This window comes from Plasmodium sp. gorilla clade G2 (assembly GCF_900097015.1).
Source record: "Plasmodium sp. gorilla clade G2 genome assembly, chromosome: 14".
Taxonomy (NCBI): Eukaryota; Apicomplexa; class Aconoidasida; order Haemosporida; family Plasmodiidae; genus Plasmodium; species Plasmodium adleri (nom. inval.).
The window spans coordinates 1,278,821-1,295,635 of NC_041706.1; the positions used below are offsets into that span (position 1 = coordinate 1,278,821).

Below are 16,815 nucleotides of genomic sequence, written 5' to 3' on the forward strand. Positions count from 1 at the left end.
AATGTTATGGAGAAAAATATTATTATTTCTATCAAAATATACACATATCATATATATATGAAGTATAAATGTTATTATATATTTCCAAAGAAATATTATTTAAACATATATAATATATATATATAAACATCTAGAAATCTAAAAATTTAAGAAGTGGTATAATAATGGAATACTTTTCATCTTCTTAACAAAAACACAAAAAAAAAAAAAAAAAAAAAAAAAAATTACAAAAAATTAAATATAATAAATATAATATATATACAAAAAATATTAAATATACCAAAAATGTACAAAAAATAAACAACATATAATTAATACATTATTTATATATAATTTATCAATTCAGATTATTCTCAATTTTTTTCCCTTTTTTCAAAAAATATATATATATATATATATATATATATACACACACTTCCCATTAAATTATATAATAAAAAAATTACTTATTATACATTTCGGCTCAACTTTTCCATATTTCCTTTTTTTTTTTTTTTTTTTTTTTTTCTAATAATAATTATTATATTTCACCAAATTTATTATATTTTCATTATTACATTTCATAAATATTGTCTTGTAATATATATAGAATTGATAATATGTATTAAATAATGAGTAATTAAAAAAAGGAGATTTATAATCTTGTATATTCACTTGTTTTGATAAATATATAGAGGACTTATAAAAATATTTATAAGACGACATCAGAAAAAAAAAAGAATCATTTATCCTTTTTTTCTGTTGTACTCCATTCGCTATGCCAATAGCATCTCCATCATTTGACCAATAATATAAAGCCTGATTTATATAGAAACAAATTAAAAATAAAAAAAACTGTTTCTTATTTATTTGATCAAAAAGATAAGGATATTCATTCATTTTGGTAGTTGTACCTTTTTCTGAATAATATGGCCCTTTCTCTAAAATAACGTCGTCGCATAATATATAACTAGTTTTTTTTCTCTTTTTATTTACATGCATATATGAAGCATTATTCATTTGAATGTTATCTGATACATACAAATTGTCATACGACATATCAAAAGATTTTTCATTCTTTATGTTTGAAAAATAATCAGTTATTTTTATTTGGTTCTTTATTAAAGGAATTAACTTCTTTCCACTTTTCTTCTTTACAAATGTATTATTTTTTTTTTCATTCATCGAAAAATCATCTATAATTTTGTCTACACCCTTTGTTCTTAAATAAGAACTCTCACTATTTTTTTTCATACAATCTAACATTTGTTCATTGTGTAGATAGCTATATGGACCTAAGTTAGAATGGTTCTTATTACTCTGATGGTTTAAATATGAATGGTCAGGTAAATGGTCAGGTAAATGGTCAGGCAAATGGTCAGGTAAATGGTCAGGCAAATGGTCAGGCGAATGGTCAGGCAAATGTTCAGGTAAATGGTCAGGCAAATGGTCAGGCAAATGTTCATCCAAATTTTCATCCAAATTTTCATCCAAATGTTCTTCCAAATGTTCATCCAAATGTTCATTTAAATGCTCATTTAATTTCCAATTTGTATAACAATCCCTTTTTTCATTTCCTCTTTCCTTTTTACTATTAACCATATTGTCTCCATTTCCTTGAAACAAAAATGGGGTATTATTCAAATTATTTAATTCACTCGTACTATGTTTTAAAAATTGTTCAAAATAATTGAATTTTTTTTTATTATAAGAAGCTTCTTTTTTCATGTTTGTTTTTTCCATCTTTATTTTCTGATATGTGTTAATATAATTCTTTTTCATAAGTACATAATAATTATATTCTTCCATCAAAGCATTTTTGTTCTCTTCATAAAACAACTTTTGACTATCATAATTAAGGTGTTGTAATAATATATACCCACATAGGTAAAAAATTATTCCTAGTAAGTTTTTATAATTTTTAATTTTTTCAAAATTGTTTAATATTTCAATAAGTATATTGGATGAAATGAAAAGATTATCCATTCTTAGTTCAAATAAGCAAAATCGTATAAGTGCATTAATATATATAATTGTTAATTCTTTAGAAAAGCTTATATTTGCGCACATGATTATTAAATTTTTAATAAAATAAAATGGTCTGTTAAATATATTTGATTTGAATTCCATATACAAATCTATAATGTATAATAAATTCAAGCATGTGTTTACATAATTATTTTTTTCAAAAGATAAAAAATTATTATCTCTCATGTTTAGATTTAATGCTGTTAAAACAGAAGAAGTTTCTGATATTTCTTCTGGTATGTTAAAATGTTTTTGGAAGCTATAATGTTGATAATGATCTAATTTTGTATTTTCATAATAATTTAATTTATATCTATATTTTTGGATGTTTATAATCGATTCAGATTTTTCATCAATAAAATTGTCTATATATATTTCTTTATTTATTTTAAAATAATTCCATATTAATTTGTATTTTTTATTTATATTATCATCTACATTATGTAAATTTTTATTTGTAAAAAGTTCATCATTTGTATTATTCAATGTAATGCGTAATATTTTTTTCTCTCTTTTTTTTTTCTCTTTCATAACATGTTCATCTAATGTTATTTTATTATTATTATTATTTTTTTTATTTTGTTGCTTCTTTTTTTTTTTTTTCATTTTCAATTTTTTTTTTTTTTTATTCTTCTTTGAATTAGTTTCACATCCTTTTAAATGATTCAACATATTGAAAAAAAATGAGCTTCCACAAGGATGCTCATCAGAATTATTATTTTTATGTTTATTCCCTTGATGTTTCTCCTTATTATTACATTTTTTATAAAATACAAAGTCATTTTTTTCCAAACATTTTTCAGTCAAGAAAAAATCAAAATTGTATGTATTATTATTTGCACAAGCATCTTCGAACTCTTCATAGGTCTCACTTGCATAAATATTTTCACTCAAATTGTCAAATAAAATATTATCATCATTATATAAATTGCTAGTATCCTTTGTTTGATTATATATAATATTTTCTTCTTCTTTTAATGTATCAACTTGTAACATAGTTTCTTTCCATTTTTTATCATATGAACCATTTGTTATATCATGTATCTGATCATTCATACTATTTTGATCCATTGGATTAATCACATCATTATTTATCTTATCATTTGTGCATAACATATTATTGAATGTATCCTTTTCCTTTATATCTTGATTGACAACATTGTGTATTTCATTTAAATGTTGTTTCTTATTTTCTATTTCATCTTTTTTTTTAATTAAATAATTTAATAATGTAGTTATAAATTTATTTTTTTTTTTGTCTGCTTTGTCTAAATTATTTTGATAATTCTGTAAAATCATTTTGGTTTCATATAATTGATATACATAAAACAACTGTTTATTATTATTATTATTAATATTATTATTATTATTATTATCTGTTCGTGGAATATTTCTAATTATATCTTTTATATCATCTATCATATTATAACAAGAAAATAAAGTATCATTAGATATATTTAAAAATATATATTGTATAATTTGTATATCATTATAATCCAAATTATTATAAAACCGATGTAATATAATTTTTAATATCTCAATAAAAAATTCTCCTAGGTCCATTGAATTTATTTCATATAAAGACATGCATATTAATGAAATAAATATTTTGATTTTTATTTGATGGCTAGTTAGCCATATATCATTAAAATTAAAATTTTTAAAAAGTACATTTTTATAATTTTTTGAAATATTATCTGAGAAAGAATTTGAACATATATATGCTAAATATAAAAATTCAAATGAAAAAAAAGAATTATATTGATCATTATATTTTAAGGATTTATTTAATTTTGAATCATGTAATAAATTTCGAAATTTACTTCTATCAATATCTTTTACAACATTTTTTACATATTGCTCATCAGCAGCTCTTTCTATATTTGATATATCTTGAATATTTTCAAAAAATTGAACATGTTTATTTTTTATATTAGTAAAATATAATTCAATTTTATATACAATTTCTTTTATATAATTGCTTATATTACTAATATTTTTATTTTCATAATTATTATCTTCTAATAACAATTCATTCTTATATAATCTTTCATTAAATCCATATGTAGTAGTATCTTTGTTATAATTCATAATAGATACATCATTATTATGAAGTGTACATTCTAAAATATTAAAAATAAAATTAAAAATTTTTAACACTTTATTCATATGAAAATAATCATATTTATTTAAAAAATTATAATTACTCTTATTGTCAAGAAAATAAACATAATCATTATCATTACCAGTCCTATGATTTTTTTTCCCCTCATCATTATAAGAATTAGTTTTCTTTTTATCTATATTATTATTATTATTATTACTATTATTATTACTATTATTATTATTATTATTATTATTATTATCGTTATTTATATCATATTTAAAAATATCATTTGATAATAATAATACTTCATTATTCGTATCCACTCTCTTAAGGTTATTATCATTGTTATCATTTTGGTCATCACTTTGTATGTTATTATAAGAATTGTGGCATGTCTGTAGCTCTTTATAATAATTATATGTATCATTATAAATTTCTTTGTTTATTTGTTTACAATTATCTACATCCATGTGCTTATAATTATCTGTATTTATATATTTGTGACAACCCATACTTATATCATTATAAGGTTCTTTATTTGAATCCTTATAATAATCATGTAACCCGTTTTTTTTCTCTTTATCTGTCTTATTTCCTAGAATTTGCAAATAATTATGTGTGTGATCCATATAAGTGGGATATAAATTAAAATTGTTTTTATTAAAAAATTCCTGTGATTGAAAATAATGATTATCATCCTTAAGTTGATTATTTTTTTTAACATTCTTATCATCTAAATAATTATTATTATTACTATTATTGTTATTATTATTACTATTACTATTATTGTTATTGTTATTATTACTATTAATATTATTATTATTATTATTGTCATACATATTGAAGTAACTGAAATAATTTTTTTCGTAGAACATATTATTATAATGCTCCATTTTAATATTTTCATTCATGAGTATATTATTTTTAATAAATTTAATTTTTTGATATGGAAGAAAAGTTAAAAATTTGGTTAAATAAGGATAATTAAATAACATGTGACTAAAATGAATACTAATAACTGATAATAATTTAAATGATGTTGGATTACATAAATATTTTTTTAACAAAACATAACATTTATCAAAGGCTATATTTAATATTTCAAAAGAATATAAAATGTTTTTTTTTTTTAATTCAATTAAATATATTTTATATAAGAAAATTATTTCTTCTGTTAATGAAAAAGAAAAATCAAAATCTGACATTACCAATTCATATGCTTTATTTAATAAATTACATTCTAAATATATATTAAATAAATTATGTTGTATATTTATAAGTTTTGATGAAAATTTGTATATAGACACATGTTTATATATATCAGTTTTTTCATTCCTTATTAATTTATGAATCGTTCTTTTATTACATTTTATTATTTCGTTATTATTTATAATATTATGATTATATATTTTATTATTATTCAACATATTATACTTTAAACTATTATCATAAAACATATCATTATTTTTCTTTTTATTATTTTCTCCTTTGATTTCTTGATACACATTCTGCATTAACATCAAATAATCACGTCTTAAATTATTGTAAATATAATTTAACCCTTGCAAATCATTCAAAAATTTTAAGCAAGGATGTTGTTCTTTCATACGTATAGTATTCCCCTTTTTATTATTCTTTAAAGTATATAGTCTTTTCAAATTTTCAATAAAATTATATATATCCATAAATTCATAACGTGAAAATATAGTACAAATATAAGGCTCCAATATATTCTTAATGCTACTTTTTCTTTTTAATGTTGGTAAAGCATCGAATAAAAAATAAAACATATTACTTTGCTTTTGTAAACTATTCATCTCTATATATTTATTTAATATTTCATATGTTCTTTTAAAATATGCAACCACATTTTTTATTAATAATTTTTCTTTTCTTGAAAATAACTGTTCATAGAAATAGCGATTAATATATTGTTTCCTGACTTGTGCAGGTATTTTTTTTTCGATATTTTTCATATTTTGAGTATTTTTTTTTTTTTTTTTAATTCTGTTTATATTATCAAGTTTATAATCCTTATAAAAGTATTTATTTATTTGATCAGTAATAAAAGTTTTAATATTAAAACGATCATATATAATTTTTCCTTTTTTATTAAGATATGTAATATTAAAATGTTTGAAATGTGTGTTCATCATATTACAATTTTTACCAATAATGAAATTATTATAATGTGTATATATATTTTCATCATTATATGGAGAATGGCTAGTTGAATTATTTTGATAATTTGTCTCATTAGTAATAATTTTTTTATTTACATAATTCCTTTGATTATTAAGATTATTTTTAGAAATAGAGCAAATGGAATTATTATAATCATTTGTTAATTCCTTTGTGTTATTAATATATATGTTTTCAGATTTACCATAATTATGTATACATGAATAATCTAATGATGGTATTAATTTGTTTTTTTTATGTTTATTTTCATTATAATTAATTTTTTTTTTTTTTTTTGTTATATTTTGTTTCTTCTTTTTCATTAATATCATTATTTTATTTGTGTTAGTGTAATATAAGATGGGTTTGAAATTAATCCTTTGTTGATATAAAAATCTTTGATTGTTAAATTTTTTATATAGCTTCATATAATAAAAATGGAAAACGTTAAGTTGAACAGGATATATAAAATTTATCATTTGTATATTAAGAAAGAAATTATCATAAAAGCTCATATTTCTTGTAGAACATATCATATAAAAGTAATCGAGAAGATTTTGTAGTAAGACAAAATTATTATTTAAAATAAGATTTGTAATATTTTGACATTTGTATGGTTTCATAATATCTAATATAAAATTATTTGATGATTTATTTATGGTATGATTTTTACTAAAAAATTCATGATTAATTATGTTTTCTTCTGAATGAAAAAATGAAGATAATAAAAAATTCTTTTTACAAAAGAAAAAAAATATTTTTATCATCAAATGTTTATCTATGGTAACATTTAATAAAACTTTTAAAAAATTAAACCAAAAAAAAATTAAATTCTTATCCATATGTGTATATATAAAACAAAATAAACGTTCTATAGTAGTTGAATGAATAAAATTATCATCAAATGTTTTTATATTTATAATACATTTATTCAACAAATTACATCTTTTATTAGCATATACTTTGTTCATACATGAATGTATAAATTTTTCCATTTTTGTGGAATCATCAAAATTTTTTTTATTTATATATATATCACAAAAAAAACAATTCACATGTCCTTTTGTTGTTATATTTTTTTTTTTCTTCTTGTGGGTTCTCTGTAATTTTGTGTTCTTCTGATATGAATTATTATATGATCCATGGAAAACGCCTTCACGTTTATCATACATATAATGATCACATATATCATACTTATTATTATCACATATATCATACTTATTATTATCACATATATCATACTTATTATTATCACACATATCATACTTATTATTATCACACATATCATACTTATTATTATCACATATATCATACTTATTATTATCACATATATCATACTTATTATTATCACATTTGTTACATTTATCACACGTATGAACATCACTTTTATTATTGTGCTCAATGTTTGAGTGTCCTTTTATATCCTCTTTATCAGCACATCCATTTTTAAACTTCCTTCCACATTTTACAATGTTATTCTTAAAAAAGCTGTTGAGTAGTTTGATTTCTTCATTTTTTTGATCTTCTTTGATATGCTTATAAAAATGATATAAATTACAAAAAATATTAAAGTCTTTATTATTTAAACAGAAATTAATTTTTACAAAATATAAGAGCTTGTCATTTAATTCATTAATATCAATATTATGTTTAAATTGAAAATCTGTATTTATACTACAAGATGATATATCTTCATCATATTTATTACAATTATTTACATAATGTCTTGAGTTACTTTTATTTATTATTTTATTTTTTGATGAACAATTATAAAAAATATTGTTTGTAGTTATATTCTTTTTATTATTTTTAATAGAGCAATTCCTTTTATTAACTCCTGAACTTTTTAAAGTGGTCAATTTTTTCTTTCTATTATTAACTGTGTTATAATTTATTTTATTATTATTATCATCATTATTATTATTATTTTTTAGTTTCTCATCCCTGTTGTTATTATATTTTTTATATTTTATATTGTTTGTTAATATATCATTCCAGCTATATAAGAAACACCCAAATATAAAAGCCTCGAGTTCTATGTCTATGAAATTAATATTACATTTCCTTTTTTTCTTGTTATATAGTGTCATTTTATAAATATTTGAATAATGGAATGACAAGAATATTTAGAAAAGGGGTCTTCATTTTATGATATAAATATATTATATATATATATATATATATATATATATATATATTATTTATATATTTATTTTTTTATATATAAATATATATCTTAATAATCATCATCTTTTATATGTTCTATGTTTTTTTCCTCCTTTCAAATCTAATAATGTGTTAAGGAATAATTTTTCCTCACGTATTATTTTATACATACAAAAAAAAAAAAAGAAAAAAAAAAGTAAACCTTTTCCTTTTTCTGTTTAATTTCTTCAAGTAAGATAAGAAATCATAAAAAGAATAAAATATATACATATATATATTATATATATGTTAGAAAAAATATCTTACATACTTTTATGAATATACATTTTATGTTCTTATTGATAACTCTTATATATTTAAAAAAAAAAAAAAAAAAAAGAAAGAAATTAAAAGTACTTTATTTTTATAAGACAAAGGAGAGTTCAAAAAAAAAAAAAAATTAAATATAAAGAAAGAAATTAACATATATATATAATATATATATAAAGATCTTATATAATAGATTGTAAACACAAAGTGAACTATTCATATATATTAAATATTTTGCTATATATAATTTATTTGTCAAAACGTATGTAAATATATATTTTTTCTTATCTATTCCTCAAAAAAAAAGAAAAAGAAAGAAATAATAAAATAATTCAATAATTCAATAATATTAAAATGTGTACTAGTTATATATTTTATGAAATGATGAATACACAATGGTATTTAATTTGTTAATATATAATATTATATTTTATTATATTATATAAAAAATATATATTTATATATAATAATAATATATAAACAAATTATGTAATATAAAAAGCAAATAAATCATAAACTAATGTTTCTTTTTTTTTTGAATATTGTTAAATGTCTTAGAAGTGATATATAAAGAAAATTTTTTAACATTAAAAATAAACACAATAAATAATTAATATATAAAAAATATATATTATATATATTATATATATTATAAACTTATGGGGGTGCCTTAAAATGTATATTCTTATAATTTGTGCATCAAGATTTTTTTTTTGAAGATCATAAAAAAAAAAAAAAAAAAAAAAAAAAAAAAGAGTAAATCCTTATAATAATACTTTTAATTATTATATGTTATATAATATATTTATATGTGTTAATAAAACAAAATGAATATCTCTTTAAAATATTGAAGATTTTTTTTTTTTTGAAATATAAGGAGGAGGAACTATTAGAACATATATTGATAAATTTTATATATATAAAAAGAATGAGTGTCTAAAAAATATATTTATGAACAATAGAAATGACAAGGATTTATTTTTGTTTTTTTTTTGAAGAGAATGTTTTTTTAGTTATATATACAGTTGTTTATTTAAAACTTGGAAAATGAAAAAAAAAAAAAAAAAAAAAGTAAATAAAAGTATACACATTTGTTGAATAATAAAAGAACAATATTATTATATTTAGATTCTTTAAAAAATAATTACGAAAGGAAGAGAAACATTAATATTAGAAAAGAAAAAAGAAGAGGAATATATTATAATATCCCTTCAAAATATTATAAATTATTTACAAATAAAAAAAAAAAAAAAATGAAATACATTCAGTCTTTATATTTAACAATTCAAAAATTGTTTTTTTATCATTATGAATAAAAAAAAAAAATCAAATTTTAAACTTACCATAAGATATCTTTTTTTTTTTAAAATATTTTATGAATTTGTTTTATAAATATTTTTCAATATATAAAATAAGATGGGTTAACATAAAATATAAAAAAAAATAATAATAATAGTAACATGTTTATTGTGGGTTATAATAATAAGACGGACAAATGCTCAAAAAAAAAAAAAAAAAAAAAAAATTTTTTTTAACTGACACATGGTTACTAGGATTATTATTATATGAAATGATAACAAAAAAACAATTATTCAATATATCTAACTTTTTAAATATATATATATATAAATATATAAAAGAAAGGATATACTTAAGGATATTATAAATAATAATATAGATCAACATTTTAAGTATATAAAATATTTATTATATAACACAATTAATTTTAATATAAAAAACAGAAAATCTTTAAATAATTTAAGAAGACAAACATATACTTTATATAATTTTTTACATGAATATATTAAGGAAGCATCAAAGTGTATAACATATGTTAAATAAAGTAGAATAAAAAGGAAATAAAGAAAATTAAATTATTATATATGACTCTATAAGTAATACATTTACATATATGATTAATGTTGTCATTAATTCATGTTATATGATGCTTATATTATATGTGTATAAAATTATTTATATAAAAAAAAAAAAAAATAAAGGAAACAAGAAAATGTTGTAGGTTATATATTTATCTTTATTTAATCTGAATCAATTAACAAGAGATCTAACAAAAAAAAAAAAAATAAAATAAAATAAAATAAAATAAAAAGGAAAACATAAAAGTGTATACATATATATAATATATATATATTTTTATTTATTTATATTTTTATGTACCGTCCAATTGATCGACCTTTTCCTTTTTTTTAATTTCCTCCACCATGTAGTTACAAATGTGTTCAGCTAGGGATGAATAATTCTCAAGACTGTCAAAAAAAAAAAAAAAAAAAAAAATATATATATATATCTATATCAATATATATATATTTTATTTTATCAATATATTTTTGTTTATGCTACCTTGTAATATTATAAATGCTTGAAAAAAAAGTAACTATTCCTTCAGAAAGATATAGAACGTGAGTAGACCACTTATCCATATGGTCAAAAATATGGGTTGAGTATATAACAATGCTATTATATTTTATGCATTCTTTTTTTAAAAATCTAATAAAGACACAACAAAAGGTAAAATGTAGTACAAATGTTTATATATACATGAATATATAAATATATATATATATATATATATATATATATATATATAGATTTTTTTTTTTTTTTTCTTTTTACTCTAGTAATAATTTCCTTGACACCAGATCGAGCGATTCAGTAGCTTCATCAAATATATAAATATCTTTTCTCACAATTATATTAACCATGATTTGAACTTTTTTCCTTTCACCTTTAGAAAGACTAGATATAATTTTATTTTCATCTAGTTCGAATAATTTCAATAAATTCTTGTATCTTTTAGTATATCCATAATTGAAACAGAAATCCTTTATGCTAATATTCATAGCATACTCTAAAAGGGAATTAAACAGCAGTAAACATTAATACATAAATATAAATATATATATATATATATATATATATATATGTGTGTGTATTTGTTTGTTTATATTTATTCTTATCTACCTTCACTCCACCATTCTCCAACGTAACCAATTTTATTAGATATGTCTGTATCGTGAAAAGCCTGTTTGTTAAATATTAGTACTTCGTTTTCCATAATTAGCTATAAAAAAAATAAAATAAAATAAAATAAACAAATAAATATATACACATAAATATATATATATATATACATACATATATATATATTTTTTTTTTAATCATTCTTACTTTTTTTCCTGCTATGATACTCAATAATGTACTTTTTCCTGCTCCATTTTTTCCACATACTAATATCCTCATCCCCCTTTCAAAACATAAGGTGATATTTTGTAAGGCTTTAATACGTGTTCTTTGTATACCATTATAGTAATTATAATTTAAATTATTAATTACTATTTGGTTCATTTTTTTTTTATAATTTTAAGAGTAACATTAAAATATCTAATTAGATTATAAGCATATATTTTTTTTTTTACAACAAATAATATTTATATTCAAAATGGAATTAAAAAAGAAAAAAATTATAAATAAATAAATATTATGTAGATATATAGATATATATCATTGTTGGTATTTTTTTTTTTTTTTTTTTTTTTTTTTTTTTTTTGAAGAATAAAATAGGTTGGATAATAAAAAAATATTTTGCAACTAAAATTTAAGGATAAATTAAAAAAGGAGAGTCACTTAAAAGAACTAACGTATATAAGAAATTATATATATCATATATATATATAAACGTGCCATATGTATTATATATATATATATATATAATATCCGTGTATTATAAAGTAATAATATATATATATAATATATATATATTTTATTTATTTATTTTTTTTTTTTTTGGAAACTTATATTCTACATAATTTATATAATATTACCACTTAATAAAATATCTTTATTTCATCCTAATAATTCATTATAAGTTATATTCTATAAGTGTTATGTCAATTGTAAAAAAGAAAAATTAGCCTACATGTTGTTTTATTTCCATATTTACGAATAATTTTAAATATAATATTAATATGTTTCTTTTTTTTTTTTTTTAAATAAAAATTATTAAATTTATTAAAAAAAAAAAAAAAAATGTTGCACAAAGTTTAAATGAGGAACAAGATTTTACCAAAATAATAAAATAAAACAAAAAAAAAACAAAAAAAAAGATGTAATATATTTGTATTATAATAACAATATAAATATATTTATATATATATATATTATATGTATATTTTTTTTTTTTTTTTTTTATTTATTTTTTTAAAATGAAAGTTGTATCTTATAACTATCGTGTAAAAAATGTAAAGGATATAGAAACACCGACATACACAATATTAACAAATAACATAACACCGGAATATATTAATTTAGAGCTATTAAGAAAAATAGATAAAAAATTTATAATAAATTGTTCATTACTTGAAATATATAATAATCTAGATCTTTTTGAAAAAGCAAAGGAATATTTTTCATCGAATAAAACAAATGAATTATCAGAACATTACTTGCATCAATTTTGTGATTTCCAAGATAGTTATAGATATTTAAATATACGAAATGTTTTAGTAGATGATTATAATATAAATGTACATAAATTTATTACTTTAAAATATGATAATTCTACTGCAGTATTTTCTATAGATGATTTTATTAAATGTTTAAAAATATTTGAACCTGACATTTTTTGTATCCCATGCGAAGAAATAAAAATAAATGAACAAGTTGGTAAAAAAAAAAAAAATAGAATAATAAATCTAATGAACCAATTTTTAGAAAAAGTACATATTATAAAAAATACAAATTTATCTAAATCTTTATGTATTTTATCAATACCATGTATAGTAGATATTAATACTTTAATTATAGAAACGTTAAATAAATATGATTCTATTATCGATGGAATATTATTAAGTGGATTAGGATATGATGAATCAAATGAAATTCGTACTAATGCTTTCAAAAATATTTTTAATATTTTACCAAATAATAAATTAAAATTTATACAACTCAGTATTGGAAATCCTATAGAAATTTTACACGCCATTTATCATGGGATTGATGTTATAGAACCTAATTTCCCTTATCTGTTAGCAAAAAATGGAAAAGCTATAAATATGAATATAAAAATGGATAATTTACAAGACAAACATGAATATGATCTACAAAATAAAAATAATGACAATATAAATGATATTAATCTTTTAGATTTTAAAAATGATTATAATTTTATTATTGATCTTAATAATCCTAAATATGTTTTGGATCACTCAACTATAACATATAATTCTCCAAGAAAAGAATCCAAATCATACATACACCATTTATTAAAATGTCATGAATTAACAGCACATGTTATACTAACCTATCATAACATATATATGTACAGATCATTTTTTCATGAAATTCAATTACATATTAAACAAAATAGCTTTTTATCTTATATTAATTGGTTTATAGAAAAGAATGAAATTAAATAAAAAAAAAAAAAAAAAAAAAAAAAAAACCAAAAAAAAAAAAAAAAAGGGGGAATATACACTCAATAATAATGGTAAGTAAACTTTATAAATATTATCTTTTAAAAATATGCCTTATATATATATTTTTTTTATTATTATTTCTTTATATTTTTTTTTTTGTTAAAACTATAACAAATTTTATGTTCTTAAAAATTAGGATTTAAAAAAAAATATAAACATATATATATTAATTTCCTTTTTTTGTGTGACATTTATGTGTAAATGGAACATAAATTGTATTTTCCATATTTAATAGAAATAAATAAAATGATAAAACCATTTACATATTGTTCTTGCATTTAAGAAAATTTAGAATTATTTCAGTTAAAACAAGAAAATTTATCTACTAATAATAAATAAATAAATATATATATTAATATATATATATTAAAAATACATAAGAAAAAAAAAAAATAAAATAAAATATAAAAAAAATAATATAGAAAAAGTTAAATGCATTTATATTTAGAAGAATGTATAATATAATGCATATATAAAACATACGTCAGAAATATATATAAATATATATATATATATATATATCCAAACGTTTGATATTTACTTATTTATTTTATTGTGCATATTTAAAAATCATTTGGCTATCATCATTTTAACAAACTCTTCATAATTAATTTGTCCATCACCATCAATATCAGCTTCTCTTATCATTTCATCAACTTCTTCATTTGTTAATTTTTCTCCTAAATTTGTCATGACATGCCTTAATTCATCTGCACTTATATATCCATCACCATCTCTATCAAAAACTCGAAAAGCTTCGATTAATTCTTCTTCAGTGTCTGTATCTTTTAATTTTCTTGCCATTAAAGTTAGAAATTCGGGAAAATCGATCGTTCCATTCCCATCTGTATCAATTTCATTAATCATATCTTGCAATTCTGCTTCAGTTGGATTTTGTCCTAAAGACCTCATGACCGTTCCTAACTCCTTCGTTGTTATAGCTAATAAATAAAAATAAAATGAAACAAAATATAAATTATATGTATTAATATATATATATATATGTATTTATGTATGTATGTATGTATATATTTATATGTACTACATCAAGAAGAATTATATTTTTGGCTATTTATACACAATATTTTTATAACGTTTTTATTTTTTCTTTCGTTTTCATTTAATTTGTCTGAATTGTTCATAATATATTTTTTTTTTTCACATTTTACAGCCAAAAAAGTATATTTATTTTTTTTTTTTTTATGAACTGTTCAGGTAATATATAATATAATTTTTATATAAATTTCATATATGCATAAGAAATAAAAAGACTCAATAGAAATATGAAATCAATAAAATATTAAATCAATAAAATATGAAATCAATAAAATATGAAAACAATAAAATATGAAATTGTTCAAAAGAAAAGGAATAATTTAATATGATAATAAATGTTTAAATATATATACATATATATGTTTATTTTATTTTTTATGATTTACTTCCATCTCCATCTTTATCAAACAAACTAAAGGCTTCTTTGAATTCCGATATTTGTTCTTCTGTTAACTTGTCTGCCATGGATATATTTCTATTAGGTATTTATTATTATAAAATATATATCTTGAATGATAATAAAAAAAAAATATTAGTTTTGCTTTTTATAGTTTAAAATATACATATTATAAATATATATATATATATATATATATATATTTTATTTAATGTGACAAGAATATATAATTATAAATTATATTATTTATTTCTGTATTTTTTTTATTTTATTATTTTTTTTTTTTTTTTTTTTCTTTTTCTTTTTTTTAATAAATATTATTTTTTTCTTTTATCATGCACATTGGAATAATATATTAAATATATATGTATAATATATATATTGAATAATGTTTATAAAAAATGCATAACTTACATGAATATAATTTTTTTATATATGACAAAAAAAAAAAACAAAAAAAATTAAAAATGAAATAAAATATATAAATATATTATATATATATATATATATATTACATATTATATAATGTTTATATATTCTTTTGGATTTATTAATACATATTAACATTTTGTATTTTCATATGCTTTATATATATATATATATATATATATAATTATTTAATATATATAATATGTTATATTTCTTATTTTTCCTTTTGCGCGCTAATTAATACATATCCTTATTTGAATATCTTATTTAAATAAATAAAATAATTTTTAATTTAAAATGTATTTTTTAAAAATACTTGTCAACGTGTCATGAAAATAAAATAAAAAAAAAAAAAAAAATGTTCCCTTATTGTTATTTTAAAAAATTACATATATTTTGAAATACGTATTATTTTATATAAAAAGAGGATAATCATACTTTTTTTTAGGAATAACAAAAAAATATATTAATACAAATATAAAAAGATGTGTTTTTTTATTATACTTTATTTTGTTTTTGCTTTTGATCTTGTTATAAAAAATATATCCTCTTTTATGTAATATGAATTCATTTGAAATATTCTAATATTTTTTATGTTTATAAATTTTTCTTTTTTATTTTTTGCACGTTTTACACTTTTGGATTTAAAATAAAAAATAAACAGTTAA

General features: G+C 18.1%; 4 protein-coding genes and 1 pseudogene across 4 annotated transcripts, besides 1 other annotated feature; 2 read left to right on the forward strand and 3 right to left on the reverse strand.

Moving 5' to 3' along the window:
* Positions 1-507: 507 nt before the first annotated feature.
* Positions 508-8,385, reverse strand: PADL01_1433800 (conserved Plasmodium protein, unknown function; the record flags this gene model as incomplete). The annotated part of the gene is made up of 1 exon (XM_028684613.1): positions 508-8,385. One exon carries the CDS (start codon positions 8,383-8,385, stop codon positions 508-510), a length of 7,878 nt encoding a protein of 2,625 aa, XP_028540674.1.
* A 1,256-nt stretch (positions 8,386-9,641) lies between these two features.
* On the forward strand, positions 9,642-10,612 carry PADL01_1433900 (annotated as a pseudogene; the record flags this gene model as incomplete).
* Positions 9,642-10,612: a sequence feature (protein kinase, pseudogene).
* A 197-nt stretch (positions 10,613-10,809) lies between these two features.
* On the reverse strand, positions 10,810-12,136 carry PADL01_1434000 (CCR4-associated factor 16, putative; the record flags this gene model as incomplete). Its single annotated transcript, XM_028684615.1, has 6 exons — positions 10,810-10,835; positions 10,949-11,037; positions 11,132-11,278; positions 11,405-11,639; positions 11,753-11,852; positions 11,960-12,136. The coding sequence occupies 6 exons, from the start codon at positions 12,134-12,136 to the stop codon at positions 10,810-10,812; spliced, it is 774 nt and encodes a 257-aa protein (XP_028540675.1).
* Positions 12,137-12,993: 857 nt separating this feature from the next.
* PADL01_1434100 (queuine tRNA-ribosyltransferase, putative) lies at positions 12,994-14,205 on the forward strand (the record flags this gene model as incomplete). The annotated part of the gene is made up of 1 exon (XM_028684616.1): positions 12,994-14,205. The coding sequence occupies one exon, from the start codon at positions 12,994-12,996 to the stop codon at positions 14,203-14,205; it is 1,212 nt and encodes a 403-aa protein (XP_028540676.1).
* A 630-nt stretch (positions 14,206-14,835) lies between these two features.
* Positions 14,836-15,786, reverse strand: PADL01_1434200 (calmodulin; the record flags this gene model as incomplete). The annotated part of the gene is made up of 2 exons (XM_028684617.1): positions 14,836-15,206; positions 15,708-15,786. 2 exons carry the CDS (start codon positions 15,784-15,786, stop codon positions 14,836-14,838), a joined length of 450 nt encoding a protein of 149 aa, XP_028540677.1.
* Between the last annotated feature and the right edge of the window lie 1,029 nt (positions 15,787-16,815).